The 22,634-nt window shown below is 32.1% G+C and overlaps 1 protein-coding gene across 12 annotated transcripts in view; it reads left to right on the forward strand.

Annotated features, from left to right (window-relative positions):
- The window catches only part of CSNK1G3 (casein kinase 1 gamma 3), a 97,353-nt gene that overhangs the window by 30,033 nt on the left and 44,686 nt on the right, over positions 1–22,634 (forward strand). For all 12 annotated transcript variants that reach the window (XM_074360577.1, XM_074360575.1, XM_074360573.1 and 9 more), the window contains 3 exons: positions 1,910–2,335; positions 8,522–8,562; positions 13,161–13,230. In XM_074360577.1, the coding sequence (XP_074216678.1) occupies positions 2,158–2,335; positions 8,522–8,562; positions 13,161–13,230 (289 nt within the window). In that variant the 5' untranslated portion in view covers positions 1,910–2,157. The remainder of the gene's footprint in view (positions 1–1,909; positions 2,336–8,521; positions 8,563–13,160; positions 13,231–22,634) is intronic.

The following is a 22,634-nucleotide window of genomic DNA, read 5'->3' on the forward strand; positions in this document are numbered from 1 at the left end:
GACTCTAGCGTATGGTCCTTAATCTTAAGACTTAGTCTTTCTGGTATCTCAGCTGAGCTCCTTGGATACTAATGAATTTCCTCCACCATGACCAGATAGGAACTTTAAGGTCTTCTAGCACTTTACAGCTTTTACTATTTCCGTTCTTCATTTAACCCCTAGTAGTCTTTGTCTGCTAATCTAGCCTTCGGCTCTGTCATCTCCTACCCCTAACACTACACAACTGCCTCACCATCAGTACTGTCCTGCAAATTTCACTCACTTCAGCAGCTCCAAACTCTGATCTGTGATAACTGTGCACTGCCTGAGTCTCACTTCCCTCTGCTGTAGTCAGAAAATTGTCCCCAGCTGGAGCTCTTGCATGAAGGTGGCCTTATGTGTTTCTCTTTTCTCAAAAATCAGTCTTCACTGCCTGTTAGCTGATGCCTGAAAACAGGTGCTTCATATGTTTTGTCCAGTGTTATAGTTATTTACAGCAGGAGGGGAAGTTCAGTATCAGTGAGTCTATTATGGCTGCAAACAGAATTTACAGTTTTACACATACCAAACAGATGCTTACAGTTTTACCTGCAAAATTAAGAGTATGGCAAATATAATAAGAAACTTTATAAATAGATTGGGTGTTAGGAATGACTGCATATTTGGTGGGTGGCTGAAAATTAATCAGGAAATACTGTTTGTTTTCACCTTTGTTATGATTGCATCATATAATTTAACAACTCCAAAAGTAGGGATAAGCAGTCCTTGATAGTGATCCTAGTCTCTTTTTTTTAACATTTTTTTTATTGATTTATAATCATTTTACAATGTTGTGTCAAATTCCAGTGTAGAGCACAATTTTTCAGTTATACATGAACATATATGTATTCATTGTCACATTTTTTTCTCTGTGAGCTACCATAAGATCTTGTGTATATTTTCCAGTGCTATACACTATAATCTTGTTTATCTATTCTACAATTTTGAAATCCTAGTTTCTTTTTTACTGATTATCTTTTGAAGTCAAAGTTTCTTTAATTGCAGAGAATAGGAATCCAGTCAGATTGTTTAAACAAAATTTGGAGAATTATTTAAGCTTGCAGATTTACCACAGAATTGAGGTATGTCTGATGGGTGAAATTCTTAGAGAAGATGAATGGGGCAGACTCTTCCAAAAGCCTTGAAAAATTTTTTGAGTTTTAGTGTTTTCATCTGTACATTAGAAAATGTAAAATTTACCTTCTCCACCTTGTGAGTTTGGCCTACCAACATTTCTTGACCTTATGAAATTGAAGTTATATATATATTTTTAAGGCCTAATCCAAGTGTTACATAATTAATGTTTTCCATGATGAGTAACAAGAATTTTTTTTATTATCATTCTGATCTCCATTTCCATATATAGTTAATGAATAATAAATATTTGAATAAATGAAGATTAAATGAGAATGTATATTTGAAAAAACTGAAAATTATTAACTGTATGAACATGTAGAAGATATTTTTATTAAGATCTTTTACTAATTTGCAAAATTATTCTCTTTCTGTTTTTTTAAATTGAAAATCTTAAATTGACTTACTGGAATTCTCTGAGTATGTTTTTTTAATTGAAATGATTTTATGTTGGAAGGTCTAGGTTAGTGAATGTATAATGGCTTATGGAACACTCAATACATTTTTGTTACTTGTATTTATTGTTAAGAAACAACCAAATCTCTTGATTTCTGTGTTTTGTTCTGTTTTTGTGATCTCTTTGGTATTAAATTATAGGAATAAAGGGTAATGAATAAGAGTCTACTGAAGTTTGATTTCAGTGGGCATCAACAAATAGTAATAGTCTATTGCCTAAACTTTTGAATTGTTATTAATTTCCCAAACATACATTTTTTAATTCTCTAAGTTGACTAATTTTCTTTTCTTAATATTCTAGCTCTCTATCAATATCAGCTCACATCACTGGAAAGATAATTTTGAAGACATGTTTTGCTGAAAAGACAGCTGAGAAAAATTTTACGAATGGGATGAACACGCTCCAGTTAATTGACTACCTGCTGCAATTTGAATGTTAAGATTACCCACCTGGTACAGTTACCTAGTGATGTACCTGTTTTCACGATACCCTATTTCAGTGTGCTTGTCTTGATTAAAGAATTCAAAGTGGAGTACCGCAAACTTGATATGGATAATAAAAAGAAAGACAAGGACAAATCAGATGATAGAATGGCACGACCTAGTGGTCGGTCAGGACACAACACTCGAGGAACTGGTTCTTCATCCTCTGGAGTTTTAATGGTTGGACCTAACTTTAGAGTTGGAAAAAAAATTGGATGTGGGAATTTTGGAGAATTACGATTAGGTAAGACTATTTTGTTTATTCTATTATATTAGAAGCATTTTTTTTAATGAAAGATACTTTCTAATGAAAATTATTTAGTTATTATTTTGAAGATTAAGTTTGGATAATAGTGTAAAAGGACCTGCACTGTACCTGCATATTTTAAGGAAACCGTGATTGTTTTGCTCCTGTAAAAGATAGTATCCAGATATTCTTTTTAAAAATTATAGTGTTATATGTATATTTACTTAAATTTATTTATATATATTAGTTTTACAGCTACATATTATGTCATATATATATTTGTACTTTATCAGTCTCTCTCTGTTTATATGACTATCCTACTATAGTACTTTGGCTTTGTTAATTCAGAATTGGTTTCGTATAGTTTATTTCAAAATAACCACATATATACACATCTTTGTGTATGTATGTTTGTATATATGTATGTGTATGTGTGTGCGTATACACACAAAACAATCTAGTGGAGCTTTTTAGCCAGCGCAATGTGAGATACTATATGTACTGAAACTATAGATGCAATTACTGAAAAAGCAGCAAAATACCCCTTTCTTTTGCAGTCTATGAATAAGCAGCAATAGATGTAAGATGACTGATTAGTACATCCATCCATCCTTCTATCATTTATTTATCTATCTGTATCTAACCTGTTTATGGGTGTTTATTGAATATTTTGCATACATTTATCTACTTAAATATATTATCTATATATGTATCTGTTTTATGTTTATTTATAATATATAAATGTCATATATACTTGGAGAACTAATTTAGTCATATTTTTCTTTCTTGATAGACTACTAAATACAGGGGTATTTTATTCCTTTTTTAAAAAAGGTCCCAAGTGATTTCTCTGTACATAAAAAGCTGTTATAAGTATCATTCTTTCTATACCTGGATAAACATGCTAATGTTAAAAGCTGATTTGGATTCTTAAAGTACTTTCTTTAAAGCCCCATTAATAGACACAATATTGAACATTTGTTTCTGGCACTAAAATGTTTGTGATTAGTATTGGGTAAGAAAGAATATAAAGAATATATGTTATAAATAAGTGATTTTCAACAAAGATGCTATTAGCATCTTGGGCTGGACAGTTCTCTTTTGTAGAGGAATATCCCATACACTGCATGGTGTTTAGAACTTTAGACCTCTTGGGCACAAAATAAGAGTTGCATCTCCATGCATAACCCCAAATGCCCTTCCTTCAACCCTCACTGCCATTTCCAAATGACCCAAGGGGTCTTGTGTTACCCACTGTTGAAACTATTCTTATAGATAATTTTTTTTTAAAGTTGGTCATAAAAAATTGGCCTTGAGATTTATAAAAGGTAAACATTTAAAATAATCTAAAATTAGATTTAAGTAAATACATTTACTATCATTTTTATCTGTGTTTTTAATTACAGAATGATGAATTGATATGTTTTTGGTTTTATTTTACCTTTATATGTATTGGTGATAAGGCTTGCATTCTGCATTTTAGCAGATGTATTTCTAGCTTGTACAATCAATCAAAACCCATAGAAACATTTTTAACAGGCACTGAGTGAGACCAAACATAGCTAGATAAAATATGGGGTTATATTGTATATATTTTTATTTTTCTGTATATTATTGTGCTTTAATATCTTAAAAAACCTTTCTGGTTAACCATATTTCAATTTAAAAAAAAGAATTAATACTTGAGTTGATTCCTCTTACTGCAGATGTATTCCAGAATGTATGGAATCTCTTTCTGCTTTATAATCCAGCTAATATAATATTGCTTTAATCATAAAAACAAAAACAAAAACTCAAAAAGACCCAAAACCTTTCTAGCTGGGGAGAGACTGCTCCTGTAGAGGCTGGACAGTTCTTAGAGATAGCAAAGGACTCAGCTGGCAGCATGCCTTTGATCTGCAAACTAACCAGTCCAGAGTCATACCTTCTCCATCTGGCCAGTACACTCCAGGAGACAGTCCTCTTCTTCAAATCATCCTGTGGCCAAGGAGAAGACAACTTGAGACCACCTGCCTGCTCGCCCATAATGCCCAAAGGCTAATAGAATTATTAAAACTAGCCAATCCTAAACAGTTTATCCTGCTCTGCCTTGCCTTTCCTACAGAAACGCCAATAAAGGCCTGACCTAAGTTCTTCCCATGTTCCTGTCTTCTACCACCTAACCAAAACATGATGCTTCTTCTGTGACCCCTCTCTTCTAGGGCCTCGGAGTATAATAAATTTTGTTTTCCTGAGCCTCTTTTATGACCTCTCTTGTGGCTACACCTGATTGACCATCACATAAAAGAAAACAGAACAAGGGTGTTATATATTGGCTTTATGAATTATCATATAAGATACTATAAATTTTGACATAATTAAGTAGACAGGAGTTTTCATAACTTTGTTTCTTTTCCTCTTGTTCCTATGTGGCTCATAACTCTTCCTAATATATTGTTTATATTTAAGAATTGTTTTGTTGAGAATTCTGCATACCTCACAACATATAGCAAATAAATATGCAGATTTGAGTAGATTCATTTTTTTTATGTTTATCGATTTTCTTTTACTAACTGAAGCTTAAAACCTATCTCAAAAATTGTAATAATAAAGAATAGGCTATGATGCTAATAACAAAGAGATCCTAAAATATAGTGGTGTTAGGTGAAAAAGTTTCTTTTTCCTTCATGTAACACAGACCAGAAGGAGAACACCCAGGGCTGTCAGGGTACCTCTGCATCCTCAGTATGTGGCTTCCGTCTCTGCAGTCTCTGCATAAGACGGTTGCTCCAGTTGTTGCCGGCTCCCAGCCAGCCAGCCAGAAGAGAAAGGGCCAGGAGAGCACACATTCATTCTTAGAGGTGGGGAGTGACATATCTCATTTCTGCTCATATCCAGAACTTAATCACATGGCCACACCAAGCTGAAAGAGAGGCCAGAAATATAGTCTAGCTGGACAATTATTTTGAAAGTTGAGCATTCTCTTATTATAGAAGCAGGAACATGCTTATTGTTGGGTAATTAGTAGTCTCTGCTATAAACATATATATAGTTTCTGTGGAACATAGTTTTCTATAATAATGACCACCCAAATACCACAAAGTTGATAAAACCATCTTTTTGAGTTGAATATAGCACAAGCTCTGTTGGAAGTATCTTTTGAAATTGGAGTAAAACATCAGTTAACTGGAACCAGTCTACTTGGAGCCTTCTCTTAATTGGATTCCCTCTATACACATGCGCCCTCTCTCACTTGTATTATACACACAAACACATACTTTGTGCATTTGGTATATTTTGAGTCTATGGAATCTGTATTTAACCTAACTTTTTGTTTTGTGAATATTTTTCCCTTTGTGCTTGTGAATATCATAATATCATATGCAAAATAGTTATAAAATATGATAATATCTTGAGGAAATATAAATTCCACCTTTGAATTCAAAACAGAGTTGTCCCTTTGTTAGATACCAGTTCCCTAAGGTTAAATTCTTCTTTGTACGATTAAATTATGCACTATAAGCTTACTAGAGGAAGCCTACAATTTCATGCATAATGTATTTGTGAAAATGTGTATGAAGGCACATTGAAATGCTGAACCTAAAAATATGGTACTTTTTTTTTTTTTCTTTTATAGCTTAGCTTTCAGCCCATAAGGCAATTTTACCATAAAGTAAAATAATTGGTTGACAGTTGGTTTCAACTGGTTGACTGGTTTCATTCTCCTCTGAGGCTGTGTTTTCATTTTTATATTATATAAATCTTAGGCCTCATACTGTTCTAACTAGCAACAAATAGACGGGGTGATCTTAAAATAGTGAATGCTAACAACTGTGTACATTGACTTGATAAAAAAAATACAGTTATAGGAAAACTTACTGGAAGTGAGAAATAAGAGAGTGTAAAGCCGGATTGCATACTACACTAGAAAATGGTAACATCACTTTGCAAATCCTTTAGTGAACACAGTTATCCCTACACCCAGAAGCTTACCAAGCTATGGTGAATATAAAACAGGCCGCTAATTCACAACAGTCATCCATCCCATTAATTATCTAATCCGTCCCATTAATTATCTATTCTTTGGCTAATTTAGATATAACAGCTTGTTCTCTCATGCCATCTTTACCAAATTTATCATGCAGTATTAGAAGTTAGAAGACACAAAAGAATCAAGCTCCTTCTATCCCCCCAAAAGAAATGGTTACGTGATTTCTGATGAGTGTAAGTTTCTTGCAAATGGTGAAAATTTTTGCTATTTAATAGTGGAGAATATGAGGGAGACAGAATTTTCGTATTTGTTACAGAATCTGGCTTACCTGATTTGGTGAAATATGTAAGGACTAAGCATGTGATGGAACATTTTAATGTGGTCCATATATGTACTATCAGTTTTATAGGTTACATATATTGATAAGAAATAGAAGCATCTCTCAGTTCATCATTTTACTTCAAGGGAAATTTGGAGAGACTTAAAGCAAATTTTTTTATACTGTAAAGAACCTAGGCCCAACATGAGATCCTGAATCCTTAATGATCATCTTTGAGAAAGGAAGTAACACTTTTTCTCAGATGTACCCTAATAGTTATAACCATGAATCTACGTACATTTTAACTGTATTGATATTTTTGTATTTTAATTTTTCACAATAAAGTCTTCAAAACTTCTGTGATTATAATTTTTCATGTCTCATTGTGTCCTTTTAAATGTTCCTCTTTTATTTTCATTATTTTATCTTTTTAAATTACAGTCAGTTACAATGTGTACAGTATAATATCCCAGTCATGCATATATATATACATATATTTGTCTTCATATTTTTTTCCATTAAAGGTTATTACAAGATATTGAACATAGTTTCCTGTGCTATACAAAAGAAAGTTTTTATCTTTTATGGCAAAATTGCCTTATAGGTAGATGGTTGTGCTGTGAAACTGCTTGTGGCAAAGATTCTTAAGGCGAAAATACTGCTTACAGTGGCATCACATCTGAGAGTGAAATTTTGGCTAGAAGTTCTACTGCCATTCATCAGCTATTATATACAATGAAGTTAGGAGTATTATGCTGGAAAAATCACATGTGTGAAAGTTGATGATTGCCTATTTTCTGTTCAGTAGCCAATGTGACCAGGGACAGTACTGTCATAGTTAAAAACAACAACTATCATTGTTCTATTTTTCTTGCTATAAAAATAATACATGCTTATTGAAAGAATACTGGAAATTCAGAAATCACATATTCTATTCTTTATTCTTTTTACTGTACTTGTGAAGAAGCACATTAATTTAAATATCAAATTGTTTTCATAAACTTAATTCTCCATAGTGTTTTAGTTGAACTACAGATGTTGACCCCCTGGAATTTTCTGGAGTATTTTCAGTTTGCTAGTGCCAAAAATTACTGTAATTCATTTGAATTCTTTACGTAATAATTATATTAAATCTTTATTTTGGTTTGTCTCTTACATATTCTTTGTACCTGGTAGTTTTTTCAACTTATACAAGTTTAAAATATGCAATCAAATCTGTGTAAAATCTTCTGATCTTTTATCTTTTTCCGTTTTATTTTTCAGTGCTGAAAAAGACTCCCATATATTGGGCTGATAAATAATTTTTTCTTATTTTATGGCTTTTCTAACTCTTAAAATATCTGTAATTTAATTTGGTTTTAGGATGAGTTTCCCCTCAAAGTAATTGGCCAGTTTGTCAAAGCCAAATATTGAATAAAACTTTAAAAATTTTATTTCATTTTAAATATATTCCAGTTTTTTTCTATGTATTTGTTCTATTTACTAGAATACACATGAGCTCTATTAAGATCACACTGCATAATAATGGAGGATTTAAAATGATTGGAAGAGGAATATTTTATTGAAATTTAGTATATATTTTCCTGTTGATTACTCTCTGAATTGTTTATAGTAGTGCAACAAAATAAGAACTTTTCTATGTTTGTTAAGTGAGCTAAGGTATTTATTAGTATCACTCTCTACTCTGAATCCAGGTGAAATACTAAGTACATCTGAGTTGATCATAAATTTAAATATTTCATTGTTATTGAGGTTTTTGCTATATAATTGTAAGCAAAAACCTGTTTCATTCAAATGTGTTAGGTACTTTTTTGCCCCACCAGTGTAGTTTTACATAATACATCTTTCAACATTTATTGCTGGTAGAATCTGACATTTTTCTTTCTTTTTCAAGGGAAAAATTTATACACAAATGAATATGTGGCAATTAAACTGGTAAGTTGATGTTTCTTATTTTTCCTAATTATTTTTTGTTATTTCTTTAATGAACATTTAAATTGCTTTTTTCCATATCATTTATAAGTTGAGTGTTTATTAGGAAAGTGATATGCATAACTAATCTTTTGTTATTAGCTGCTAGCATAACTTTGCTCTTCAAGTGTATGATAATGTATATATAAGATGTCTGTGTCTTTTTATGTTATGAAAACAATTCCTTTACTTTGTTTTCATTATAGAATTGAATTTTTAAAATTTTGCACTGTTTTTAATGTAAGGAAGCTGGCATATTGGCATTTTTAATTAGATAAAAATTAGAAAACATGATTTGTCTTTTTGATTCAAGCATTTGGAGAAAGGTGTCCTTAGTATTCAGGATTATAGTATTTGAAAATGTATTTCCACATAGCTTCCAAAATCTCTTTTTCTACTGATATTTTATTTTTGGTAAAGCTGGCTATTGCTTGACCTTCAGGGATTTAGAAATGCTTAATGTGGGTGGAGAATAGCATTGCAAGCAAACTCCATTGGGACTATTTTGAAGTCCTAAATGTGCCTGGTGTGACAACTGAATAGTTGGAATCTGGGAATTTTTGTGAGACATAACTTCCTGCTGGCAAAACTTTTCTATCTGGTTTGCCAGCCAGGTTTCCTTGAGGTTAAGCATAGCTTGATTTTCCCAGCTTGCTGCCAGTCTCAATCTTGTCTTTGCCAATATAACCACTGTTATCAGGGTAAAGTGAGATTAATATAGAAGTAGAGACCATTAGAGGAAGAGACAAGTGGGAGAAAGAGAAAAACTTTGGGAATGAGATAGAAAACTGCTACATAATTTTAAGTATCTTTGTGAGTGTAGACTAAGTTTCACTGCAACAAATGCTGTGTATTTTTAGTGGGAAATAAAAATGCGCAGTAGGGTTGTGATGCTACCAGGAGAAACTGGCTGGCTGACATGTGGGTTGGGACTAGCATTTACCTAGATGAATTCGCCTTGGTTTAAGTTCTGGTCCTTGGCGTTATGACAGAAAATCTGATTGGTGGTCTCATTAAGATTGTCACTGTTAATCAGAAGTGAATTCACAGTATTTATCAATTCACAATTAATCAAGCTCTCAGAGGTATAAATATTTAGGAAAAGTTAATTTCTAATTTAAGGTATTTGATGTATTTTACTAATACAGACCCATAATGCCCAAATCAGTATAAATAATATGTTTTTAATTTTTTTCCTGTAGGCTGATCTACATAGTAAAATGCTGAGTTAAAATTACAGGTTTCCCTCATGAGTGTGAAATCAGGACAGTGGGAGTCAGTTTGTGTGAATCACAATAGGGAGGCCCGGGATGCAGGGAATGGGTATTGCTTGCGGTCATTTCTTTGGAATTCGTTCTTTTCCCTTGATCTAGGCCATTGGTTCAGGATCTAGACATTGTTCTGTGTTGGGAGTGGGGGTGGTGCACAAGGATGGAAGTGTGGCAACGCCAGTACTCTGTGTTACTGATGCAGCAGCCTGTACTCATGGGAGCATGTGAATGACACTTAACTGATACGTTAAGGCATTAATAAACCATTGTGTTAAAACAAGAGCCACTGCTCTAGGCTGACCTTTACTTGTCCATTTCAGTCATTAACTGGTGACCCTTAGGTTCTGTTATTTTCAGATTTGGAACTTGTTTATCCCTTTGACATCTTTGATGCCTTAATAAACATGCATTATGCCATCTTTCAGCCTCCCTGTGTATACACACATGTATCACCCTTTTTAGTTTACCTTCATGCCACATCACTATCCCTGTATTTTTCTTCTTGTCCTTTTTTGGGACATTCTTCCTCTGCTCTGATTTGTCCTTTTTTAAAGTACTGTGATCAGTACTACATACAACAATTGTGATTATTCGGTGTTCTTAGCAGGAACTGGGAGTATTTTTGGGTCTACATATAGTATTTTGAGGTTGAAGTATAGTGTAAAGCCATGTTTGCCTAAGATTCATCCGAAAAATATATTAACAGGACAGAAAACTTTCCACATAAACTGTTGGACGATAGGTTGGTACTTAATTTACTAAATATTTATACGTGTATATGTGTGTGTGTGTGTTTATAAATTTTATATATATATAAAATGTTCTTTTTTTTGTATCTTATATATCTGTATCCATTGTCTCTGTTTATAACAGAAAACATAATTTTGTTCAGAACCAGCCTTAAAAGTAATCACTCAAAAATGTTATATTTGTACACCTTGATTGCTATCTGATTTTTGTACTTTGGTACAAAAAAAGGCGTTATTTGATAACAACGGTGTTCAGAGAGCAGACTTCAGTGACTCCTTTTAGTTCTGATATAACTTGAAGAGATTTTTACATTTATTTACTGTTAACCTAGTTCATATTGACAATTTGTTTCAGGATAATTTATTAATTTGACCTCAGCCACCACTCTCATATCTTGTTTGCAGTTATGTAGTAAACCATTGTTCATGAATAGTGAAAATGTCATCCTGTGGTGAGGTGACATTTGTGTATATTGTGGTACAATAAAGTTTTACTGCTACTAAACTATTGGAATCAAGTTGAACTGACTCAACTAAGTTAGATCTTTTTTCTTTTTCTTTTTTACCTAGGGAATATTAGTGCTTGAATAAGTTATGTATTTAATTTCACTTGTGATTACATAAGTGGGCATCTTTATTATATCTTATGGTTAGGTACTTTAATATAGTTAACTGAAGAATTATAGGTAATATAGCACTATGTAGAGGGAACTATTTTAAATCATATATATGTCTATATAAATAAAGTGAGAAAGAATGTTTTATCCCTCTCTTATAGATGAGGAAACTGAAAAGTACAAAAAGATTAAGTAGCTTGCCAAAGTCTATACAGCTAGTAACTGATGAATTTAGGAATCAAACCAGTTCAATTTACTTATTTTTCTTAATTGAAGTACTGTCAGTTAGTGTGTCAATTTCTGCTGTACAGCACAATGTCCCAGTCGTGCATATACATACATGTATTCATTTTCATATTTTTTCATTAAAGGTTATTACAAGATATTGAACATAGTTCCCTGTACTAGACAGCAGAAACTTTAAAAGAAAAATCTATTCAAACTAGTGTTTTTACTCTGCGACCCTGCCTCTCAAGAACTAAGCTGATTGTTTTCTCTGATAATAATCTCTATGATTATAATTGTTCCACTGGGATTTTACTAGTTCCTTATCTGAAGTTTTTGTCATTGGTCATTTCATTGTGATATGTCTTAGTATAAGTTTCTTTTTAGTTATTCTGTTTGAGATTCACATTCCTTTTAAATCTCTGGTTTTATTATCTTTCATCAGTTCTTGCAGTTATTTCCTCACTATTTACCTCTGCTCACTTTTCTCTCTCCTTTCTTCCTGAGACACTTATCAAATGCGTATTAGACCTTCTCATTGTATTGATCTCTCGTCTTTTTTTCTGTATTTTGTTTTACTTCCTTCACAATTGGATTTTGTATCATTTATATAGATGCGTTCTACAAAATCTTCTCATTCTGTGGACATTTTTCCATCTATCTCCCAGTTCCCAAATTCTCTTTTCTGTTGTGTTAATGTGCTGGTAGATTAATTTTACATTTTGGTTATTGTAGTTTTTTGTATTTCTTAAAGTTCTGTTGGTTTTGTTTAAGTTTTGTTACCTTGTTAGACTTTCCTGTGGGATCTTGTTAGTTTTTCTTGTGTTACTACACTATTATGGTTTTGTTTCCTGCAAATATTTTCACACATTTAATATTTATTTCTTATATCTTAAATCTGTTTTGATTCTGTTTATGTTGTGTGTATATGTGTGTATGTATGTCAAAAGTGTGTTGAGTGAAAAAAGCCAGACAGATGCATATAAAACATATATTGTATAATGTCATTTATATGAAATCCAACAACAGAAAAAACAAATCCAAAGGTGCTAGAAGTCCAAAACTGATTACTTCTAAGAGAAGGGTGATGGAAATGTTTTAAAGGTTTTTTGAGCTGGTAGTTGCAGAGATATATACAGTTAACAAAGCTCATGGACCTAATACTTAGGAACTGTGTGTTTTATTGTAAGCTATACTCCAGCTGAAAAATTTTTAAAATATAGTGTTGCTATTGTCAAATTTTCCTATCTCCATCTTTGTTCTTTCTTACTTTCCTTTAATTTCACTTTGAACTAGAGTCTTTACATCAGAAATATATAGTTCAGGGGTGGATTCCTGGTAAAAGGAGAAACAGTAAGGGCCACCATTCCCCTAGTCATGAATGTTCACAGTATACTTTTCTTCAGGGTCAAAGAGTCAAACACAGATTTCCCTAATGCTTGATGTAATAGCCACTTAACCTTGTGTACATTTATGGCATCAAATTGTTTTACATTGCACTTAAGTTGCTTATTATCTGGATCTAGATCCTTAGAGAGACAAAGATGCCTAATAGAGTGTTACATTATGTAAGAGCTGATACTGTGATTTATAACATTTGGAATTGGGGCCTAGTGATATTTTATTAACTTACATTTTTTATTGTTGTTACTGTTTTTTTGTTTTGTTTTGTTTTTTGTTCTTTGTTTTTTTTTAATTAGGAGCCCATGAAATCCAGAGCACCACAGCTACATTTGGAATACAGATTCTACAAGCAGTTAGGATCCGGAGGTAAAGTCTTACGTTAATATTTACATTTGTAATAATGGATTGTCATGATAATAACTCTGTAGTTTCAAAGAATACTATTTTAAATTTGATTAAAATGAACCACTTCTTAAGGCTATGCTTACTAGACATTTTCTTATTAGAGTCTTACCTTTTTATTTTAAACATGACTTTTTGAAACTTTTTGTGTTGGTACTAGTATAAATAGAGAGCATTGTGAAAAAATTTAATTTGAGAATATAAGGTGCATGTCTGTATTCTTAGCCTTTGAGTGATTTTATAGTTACTGAAATGACTTACGACGTGGTGGTAGGCTGAAAATGGTCCCATAAAAGATATCCATATCATGATCCCTGGAACCTGTAAATGTTACCTTATACCAAAGACTTTGCAGGTATGATCAAGTTAAGGATCTTGAGATGAGGAGATTATTCTGAATTATCTGGGTGGCCTCAAAATGCAGTCACAAATGTCCCTGTAAAAGAGAGTCAGAGGAACGATTTACATACACAGAAGAGGAGAGGGCAAAGAGGCTATAAAGGTCAAGGTCGTCGGAGTGATATAGCCCTAAGCCAAGGAATGCTGGCTGCTGAAAACCTGGTCTAGGATTCCCCTGTAGAGCCTCCAGAGGGAGTGTGTCCCTGCCAACACCTTGATCAGCTTGTTGAAACTGATTTAAATTTCTGGCCTTCAGAACTGTGAGAAAATAAATTTTTGTTATTTGAAGCCAGAAGTATGTAGTAATTACAGTGGCTGTAGGAAAGTAATACAGGTATATTTTTACATAAACTCTAAATGTGAGAATGGATATTTTGTGCCATTGGAAAAAACTAATGAGAAAATTTCCTATTGTATGTTGCATTTACTTCGTGTTAATGTTTTCTCAGCTCCACTTTTTCTGTTCATTCCTGTTCTACTAGCTGTAATGATTTTATATGTAAAGTTTCTTACCAGGTAGGGATATTTTGTTTCCCTGGATTTAATAAAATGGAATTTTTTTCATGTGTCTTTTTGTAAGCACATGTTTATATTCTGGTTGGTAGAGCTATTTATTAATGCATTAGCAATTTTGCATTCTTTTTTTTTCCTAACAGCATACTTTCTGAAAGAGTAGTCATTGTGGGGGAAATAAGTTGACATTTTATATTCATGTTTTTATCACTGTAGACTTCCTGTAGTGCATATTTAAGTGTGATACAGACAGGCCTCCAGGACCTATAAAAATTACCACTGACAACTGAGATTTAAATGATAAGAGGATACAACTATTATATGTGAAACCATACATACTAGTTAGGACTAGCAAGTGACAGAAAGCCCTAAGAAGCTAAGTAGGGGGAAGAAAAAGGTTTTTTGACTCATGTACTGGAAATTCAGGGAAAGGCCCTACCTATAAGATACTGCTGTATCTGGGACTTCAAATACTGTCATCAGGGACATTCTTGAATTTTTCTGTATGCTCTGCCTTTGTGTGTGTTTAAGTTTGTTCTCTGGTTGACCCTTTTTATGAGATGGCAGAGGTGGTTACCAACAGCCTACCTTGTCAGTCATAAAAGTATCTCTTAACTAAAAATTTCAGCAGAAGTTCTAGGACTGAATCTTACTGTCTTATTTTGTTTCTCATCATTTAATCATTGTGAATTTGATTGCCAAAACTTAAATCTTGTTCTTTTCTTAGGCACTACCTGAAATTCAGGGACTGAGAAAGGGGAGAGGTGGTTGCCTAAAGGGAAATTGAGGTGTTAGCAAAAGAAAGATTACATACTGGGGAGTTAAAGATAAGAGATCTACTTAAGTAATAAAAGTATCATTTGTAAAAAATAGGATTGGATACTTTCATTGGATATGAGTGAGTAAGTCAGTTTAGAGTTTAAGGAATTGTTGAATTGAATACCATGGGATACTTACTTTTATTATTCTATTCTTTGCCTTTTTTAACTTTAAAAATTTATGTCAGAGATAGTAATAATAAAAATGAAACATAGATCTTTTAGCACTTGAACTCCAAAGGGCTGCTGTGTTGCACAGCTCCAGGGACCACCATTTACAAGGTGGTCTGTACATATCAGAGTGCTCCCCTGTGCTCTGTGGCATAGTGTTTACATAAATTGCAATATGGATGTTATGGCCTTAAGAAGTGTGTTATGGTGGCTCTGAAACCCTGACAAGTGTAGATATTTTTGTGTATTTCATATGAATCATGTGAATTTTGGTTATTAGTGTTTTTATCAATCTTGAATTTTAAAAACATTTTTGAGTACCTGTGTGAGCTCTGCAGAAAAAAAAAGAGTTTAATTGTTTGGGGAAAGACTAATGACTTTAAAATAATTCGATTTTGGAACTAATACTTGAAAGGGTTATATTTTCAGACTGCTTTTAATGATAAGTGGACCATTCATAGTAATTTTTAACCTATAGTTCTCTTATGGTATTTTAAGTTTCATTTAAGTAGCAACTTGCTTGTTAATCTTCTCTTTAAAAATAGATATATTTAATAATATTCAGAATATATAAGGAACTAAAACCCAACAACAAAAATACAATCTAATTTTTAAATGGGCAAAGGGCTTGAATAGACATTATCTAAAGAAAGATATACAAATGTCCAATAAGCACAAGAAAAGATGATGAATATCACTAATCATTAGGGAAATGTAAATCAAAAGCAGAAAGACATACCACTTCATACCCATTAGAGTGGCTATTATTAAACAAAGGAAAAACAAGCTAAAACTCTGTATACAAATGTTGAAAAACAAACTAAAACCCATAAACAAATGTTGATGTGGAGAAATTGGAATCTTTGTGCATTGCTGGTAGGAACTTGTAGCTTTCCATAGGATTAGAATATTATTTTATAACCATTATCACTTTCTGTGTTAGCAAAAATTTAAAGTATTGAATGGTCTTGTTTTGTTATATACACTCAGCATTTATTAAGTAAAATGAAAGTCTTGATTTGGGAGTCATCAGCACTCACAGGGAGTGGTTTTAAAGCTAAGAGAGTGGATGAGGTCTCCCAGGGCAGAGTGTAGAGACTGACGAGAGAAGAGGAAGAAAGGCAAAACCATGATGTTGGTTAGAAATAAATATGACTGTCAGTAACAAAAATCATGACAGCAGTAGCTTAAACAGGCAAAGGGCTGTGAGGATAAATAAATAAGAGTCCTGAGGTGGACAGTTGTAGGATTGAAGTAGTATAGAAAAATAAGGAACCAGACTCTCTCTAGCTTCCTGCTCCTATTTTCAGTGTTTGGCTTTTATTTTTATGATCCTGGATTTTTTTGTAACAGGAGGGAAGAAGAAAATAATGAAATTACGATCTATATAAGGGTAACTTTCAGTTCTTTTTCTCCTGCCTCCTTTTTTTTTTTTTTTTTTTTGATTGAGTTATAGTCAGTTTACAATGTTGTGTTAGTTTGTGGTGAACAGTATAGTGATTCCGTTATACATATATATGTATATTCTTTTTCTTATTTTTCATTATAGGTTATTACGATCTATTGAATATAGTTTGCTGTTCTCCCGACTCCATTGTTAAAACCTAGTGATACATATATGTTGCTACTAGAATTAGATATTCTATATACCCAGAATTTCTCTCCCTATCTTCTTTCCCTTTACTTTTCCAGTGATTTTTCTCTCTTGCTCTTCTGGATAATCTTGTTCCATTAGTGGCACACTCATTCAAGCTGAAAATGTTAGTCCCCTTTAGTTTTAGCTTTTTGGGATAATGTAACAGGTCTGCCAGTTATGTCTCTTAAGACATCTCTTGACTTCATTCTCTTCTCCCAGTCTCCACTGTCACTTTTCTTTGCATTGGGCTGCTTTTTATGCATATCACCTCTTTCTTACCTCCACTCCTCAGGGGCTTGTCATTTAGCGTAAAGGCCAAATTTCTTTCTCTTTCTACTGACCTACTTTTTAGTTGCACTAAAGTTAATATTCTTTGAATAGATTTTATTATTTTCACATATCTGTATTCTTCTTTCTAGAATGTCTTTCTTTCTCAATGAATTCCTTCCTCCTTCAGTCCCCAACTAAATGTCTTCTCTTTTGCATTGCATTTCCTGACATTTGTTAGTTTTGCTTCAGAAAAAGCTTCTTCTTTGACTTGTAATTAGTTTGAATATATTTTCATTTTTCTTTTATCATATCATATTATATTTTCATTTGCTTATGTATGTCTCTGTCATTAAAATTTGAACTATTTGAGGACAGTGAAATGATACATTCACCTTTTTGTCCTTGAAACTGAGCAGAATGATTGACAATTGTAGGTCCTTGGTAAATGACTGAAATGATAAATTCTTCAATGAGAATAATGTTTTCTTTCCTTAGATGTGAAATTGCAGTACATAATCTCCAGTATTTCTTATAGATTTTTAACTTCTGTGATCATGTTTACAGTTTGATATTTTAATGTTATATAAAGTTATTATATTATTACATTTTGAATAATAAACATAACTATAATTTCAAAAATTTTATTTATTTTAATGTATATCATTTATATTATGTTATGATCAGGTAAATTTAATTCCTCATTTTAGAGGTTCATAAATAGAAGGAAAAAATCAGTGATGAATATTTTTCAAATGATTGGAAATGTTTAACCAAAGAGATATGCAGATAGTTATTTAATTAACTGAACTGTACAATTCAGCTAGCTAAAAATTATCACTTCCCAGAGAAGCATAGGTTTTAATTATTAGAATTAACTCAGTTTTTTTTATTTACTTGAAAAATGTTTAATTGAGTTGTTGATACTTCATGAAAATGCAGTTGAACATATTTTGAAATTTATGGGTAAAGTTTTTTGATGATCTGTGATTCTGAATAATTCTTCTTTGTATTAAATTATTTCCTTGACATCAGATGGTTTCAATAGGCTCTATTTGGGGAAATTTTGTATTCATTTATTCCTTGCAATTTTGATCTCTTTATCACAGACAGTCAAATAACTTTTTTTTCTGTCATAAATTATTACTTACCGAAGGAAGTAAAATAATCTTTTTTTCTATCATAAATTACTGTTCTTGGAAGATCTCTAACTATGAAAATGATATTAAGTATACTATATTTGAGACAAAGCATATGTTAAATAATTGTTTCTCAAATGAGTGACTTAACTTTCTGATGTTGCCTGAACTATGTATTTCTAATGAAAATTTGATAATAGCAGCAGTGACTGTTTCTAAAATTATAACTCTTCATAGTATTGCCTTAAAAGAGTTAGAAAAGTTTCCCCACATTTTTAATTTTGACCCTCTGCCTTCTTGGTTTGTGTCTTGTTAAAAAGTCAGGATTTATGACTTTCCCTATGTGGTTGGCTTATAGATGCCTTCATTTTCATATTCTTTTCAAGACTGTTTATGTAGCTCTGTTTTCTAGCTAAGTGAGTTTGGTGATTCCATAATGTGTAACATTTTATCATACTATTCACTTTTGAGGAAGGTTGTAGATAATAATATAAGCCTTTTAAACATGGGTATACACATTAGGTAGTTTCTAAAGGACCCAGATGGTTATTTTTTAATTTTATTATTTATTGGGGGGAGGATTTGGTCTTTCTTTCCTTCCTTCCTTCCTTTCCTTTCTTTCCTTTCTTTTCTTTCTAGCGGAGGTACTGGGAATTGAACCCAGGACCTGCTGCATGCTAAACAGGCACTCTACCACTGAGCTGTGTCCTCCCCCTCCACATTAGGTAGTTTCTAAAATCTCTTTTATTCATTAAATTGCCAGATTAAAGTTTCTCTGACCATGTTTTGAGAAATTTAAGAAATCTACCCTTTCTGTGTATCTTAAAAGTGTCTGAAAGAAAACTGAAAAGTGAAAGAAAATATTGTAAAAACCATGAAAGTTAAGGGAATAAACTAATAAGAATGTTACCTATTGTATTTTGACATTAACAAAAATAATGAAGAATACTATACAGGTGAGGTGGTGGTTAGAATAGACTTAATTTTAACCCAAATAGCCAATAGTTTATGTAGTAGCTTCTTAGATTTCTTTTCCTGTCTTAGCTTAATTGCATTTAGAAGACATATTAAACGTATGTAATATTTCTATTTCTTTATAGAGGCCTCTCTGTATGGGAATTCTGTAAATTGTGCATTGCTAAACTTTTACTAATTTATATGTGAATATGTATGTACATTAGTACTAGTAGGTAGAATTGTACAGTTTTTCTGGTAAAGTTGTAGTTTATGGAGAATGTGTACATTTAAAGAATGTCATGTGTTACCAATATAAGAAAGAAGGGTTAATTGATAGTTTCAATTTGGTTTATATGGTCCAGGTATTAGGATAGTTGTATGTTGCATGGTAATTATAGTATTTTCAGTGATTAATTAGTCACATAATAATCTTAAATAAAAAACAAATCATACTTTTGAATAGGGTATGACTAAATGGTGATGAAGGATTTAATTTTCTAAAATATACCATCATTTTTATAATTTCATATGTAATCATAAACAAAAAGTATAAAGCTAAGAAAAATAATATGGTGATTTTATATTTCATTTTTATTTTTGATTTAAAAATAAAGATGCATATTGTGAGAAGAAAAGATTTGTAAGCTTGCAGATTGGGGGTAAAAATGGTGAGAGAGAATCTATTTTTTTCTTAACTATTATTTTCTTAACTTATCCTAAAGAGGATAGTAACTGATAATTTAATATAACATAATACAATGAATATAACATTCACTCAATATTCATATAATATTCATTTAATATTCCATATATGTAATAATAATTACTTATTTGTAGGTGATGTCATTTTTTAATGTTCTTTGAAACACAACCAGCTCTATTTTCCAAATTAGAAAAAAAATGAGAAAAGTAGCCTTATTTTATTTATTTTGCACATCTCTTTAATGTCTGGCTTAATAAAAAACAGCTAGATTCTCATATCTTCTTCTGCATTCAGTCCATTGTGATACCACATTCATGTAACCTCTGGAAAACTTGACTTTCAGCTGTGAGAGAATAAGAGTGAGAAAGGTAAATAACATCTCAGTGTTGGTACAAAAATAATAGTAATGCCACTAACCTCCTGAAAGAGTATCTTGGACCACCTACCCCTGCCCATGAGTGTCTCCAGACCACATGTTGAAAACTGCTGAGCTACAAGTATAAGTATTTGTGCTAAAGATTAAGAATGCCTTAAAGCAAAACTTCCTTAGAAGAGAACATAGACTATATGATAATTCTGTACTTTAGTATTGCTAATCAGATTTAAGTTTTTCTTGACCAGATCTGTAGAGTTTAAATTTCCAGATAAGAATTTTAATGCTTTAGTTCTAATCCTTCCTATGTGAACAGTACCAGACCTGAAAATTGAAAGAAACATCATGGTGATATTTCTTTTAATAATATGCTTAACCATTGCCTACCTATAAGGAGCTAAAGTACTAAGCACTTTTTAAGAGTGTTAGAACTCCAAATGTTGTTTTGTGTCTTAAGTTAATTAATATTTTATCATTTAAATGAAATACTGAAATATAAAATGAAGTGTTCAGTAAAATTAATTTTGGGAGGGTGAGGTGGTATTTTCAGATAATATGTGAATTTTGTATTCTTGCCCATTCTTGAGCTTTTCTTGGGAAAAAATATACTTGCCTTGAAAATTGGAGATGCTGATAAGCATCCCTGAAAATTAGTGATGTTAGTAGTTATCAGGGGAGAGGGTATATAGCTCAGTGGTAGAGTGCATGCTAGCATGCACAAAGTCCTGGATTCAATCCCCACTACCTCCATTAAAAAAAAAATCATAAATAAATAATAGCCTCTCTTACCAAAAATAATAAATAAATAAAATAAAAACCCAAGAAAAATAGTGTTAAAATTTTTTTTAAGTTATCAGACTAACTTTCATTAATTCACAATCAATGGCTTTTTATAGTAGTCTCTAAAATACTTCTAGAACAATTGGAATTGGGTGGAGTATAAGTTTATAGTTGAAAATTCACTGGATATAAGAACAAGTACAAAAGCTTGCTTTTTCCCATGAGTTGGATTGCATGCATGCAATTCAGCAGCCAAAACCTTTGATTAAGAGACAGAGTCACTTAAAACCTTTGTTAGTCTTTGCTCTAAACCTTTTTCTGAGCTTCTCTGTCTTCTTTCTTGCCCTCTTGTCCCTTACTTCTTTCAGTTTCAGAATCCTTCTTCCTTGTGGTCTTGTGTATTATATTTACATTACTGTGGTTTTGTCTTGCTTCCTTTTTGCTTAGGGTACTCCCCAGCACCTGTTTGTTATTTACAACTTTTTCTAACTCATAGCAATTTAGTTTGTTTGCTCAGTGTTAGACAACTGACCAGACTCGTTCTGGGAAATGAAATTTTAGTTTGATCTTTACTGTGTTTGCTTTATATCTTGATTTTTAAAAAATATGTAATTCTTGATTCTTTACTTCAATGACATACAATTTGTGTTGAAATACATTATTGATAGTTACATAAGAAGTTTTTGCATTCATTGACTCATAAGACAGTTTGTTATCTCAGAGAGTCATTTAGAGTTAGATCATCTTTTTTTTCCACCAGAGATCTGTGTTGAGATGTATTTTCAGGTAAAATTATGTTGAGTGATAAAGCTGAGGTATTTGTATTCAAATTGGAGATTAAATGTCTTTTATTTACTCAATGAACTATTATGCTATTTATGGAATTTAGCCATCTTGAATAAGGTAGAGATAAATAATTTTGAGACACTGTGAAACCATTAAAAAAGGAAATTTTAGAGAAAATTGAAGCAGTTCCCATTTGTCCCTTTACTGATGTTTTTCACTTCATATCTCTGTCACATTTTTGGTAATTCTCCTCTCTCTTCTTTCCTCTCTCCTCTCTCCTCTGTGCAGTTGAAAATCCACATATAACTTATAGTTGGCCCTTGGTATATGCAGTTCCTCCTGATCCACAGTTCTGCATCCTTGGATTCAACCAGCCTCAAATTGTATAGGGCTCTAGTATTTACTGTTGAAAAAACACATGTGTAAGTGGAGTTCAAACCCTTGTTTAAAAGTTTGCTGTATTTTGAAATCAGGGAGCGTGATAAACTTCAGCTTTGTTCTTTCTCAAGATTGTTTGCCTATTTGATGTCTTTTGTGGTTCTATATAAATTTTAGGGTTGTTTGATCTAGTTATGTAAAATAGGTCATTGGAATTTGATGGGTTTGCATTGAATCTGCAAGGTTTAAAACATCTTGTATAAGTAGTAGCCTGTTTTAAGCTGGTACAACTTGAACACATTACAAAGCTTTATCTTTTTTCTTCTCTTCACCCTCCCCCCAGTGTTTTATACCTTTGATGACACATTTTTACCTGTTTATTTTATGCATCCCTTAACTTCTTATTGTAATTTAATTTAAATGTACTACTTTTGTCTTTTAACCATCT

Source organism: Camelus bactrianus, chromosome 3, assembly GCF_048773025.1.
Source record: "Camelus bactrianus isolate YW-2024 breed Bactrian camel chromosome 3, ASM4877302v1, whole genome shotgun sequence".
Classification (NCBI taxonomy): domain Eukaryota; kingdom Metazoa; phylum Chordata; class Mammalia; order Artiodactyla; family Camelidae; genus Camelus; species Camelus bactrianus.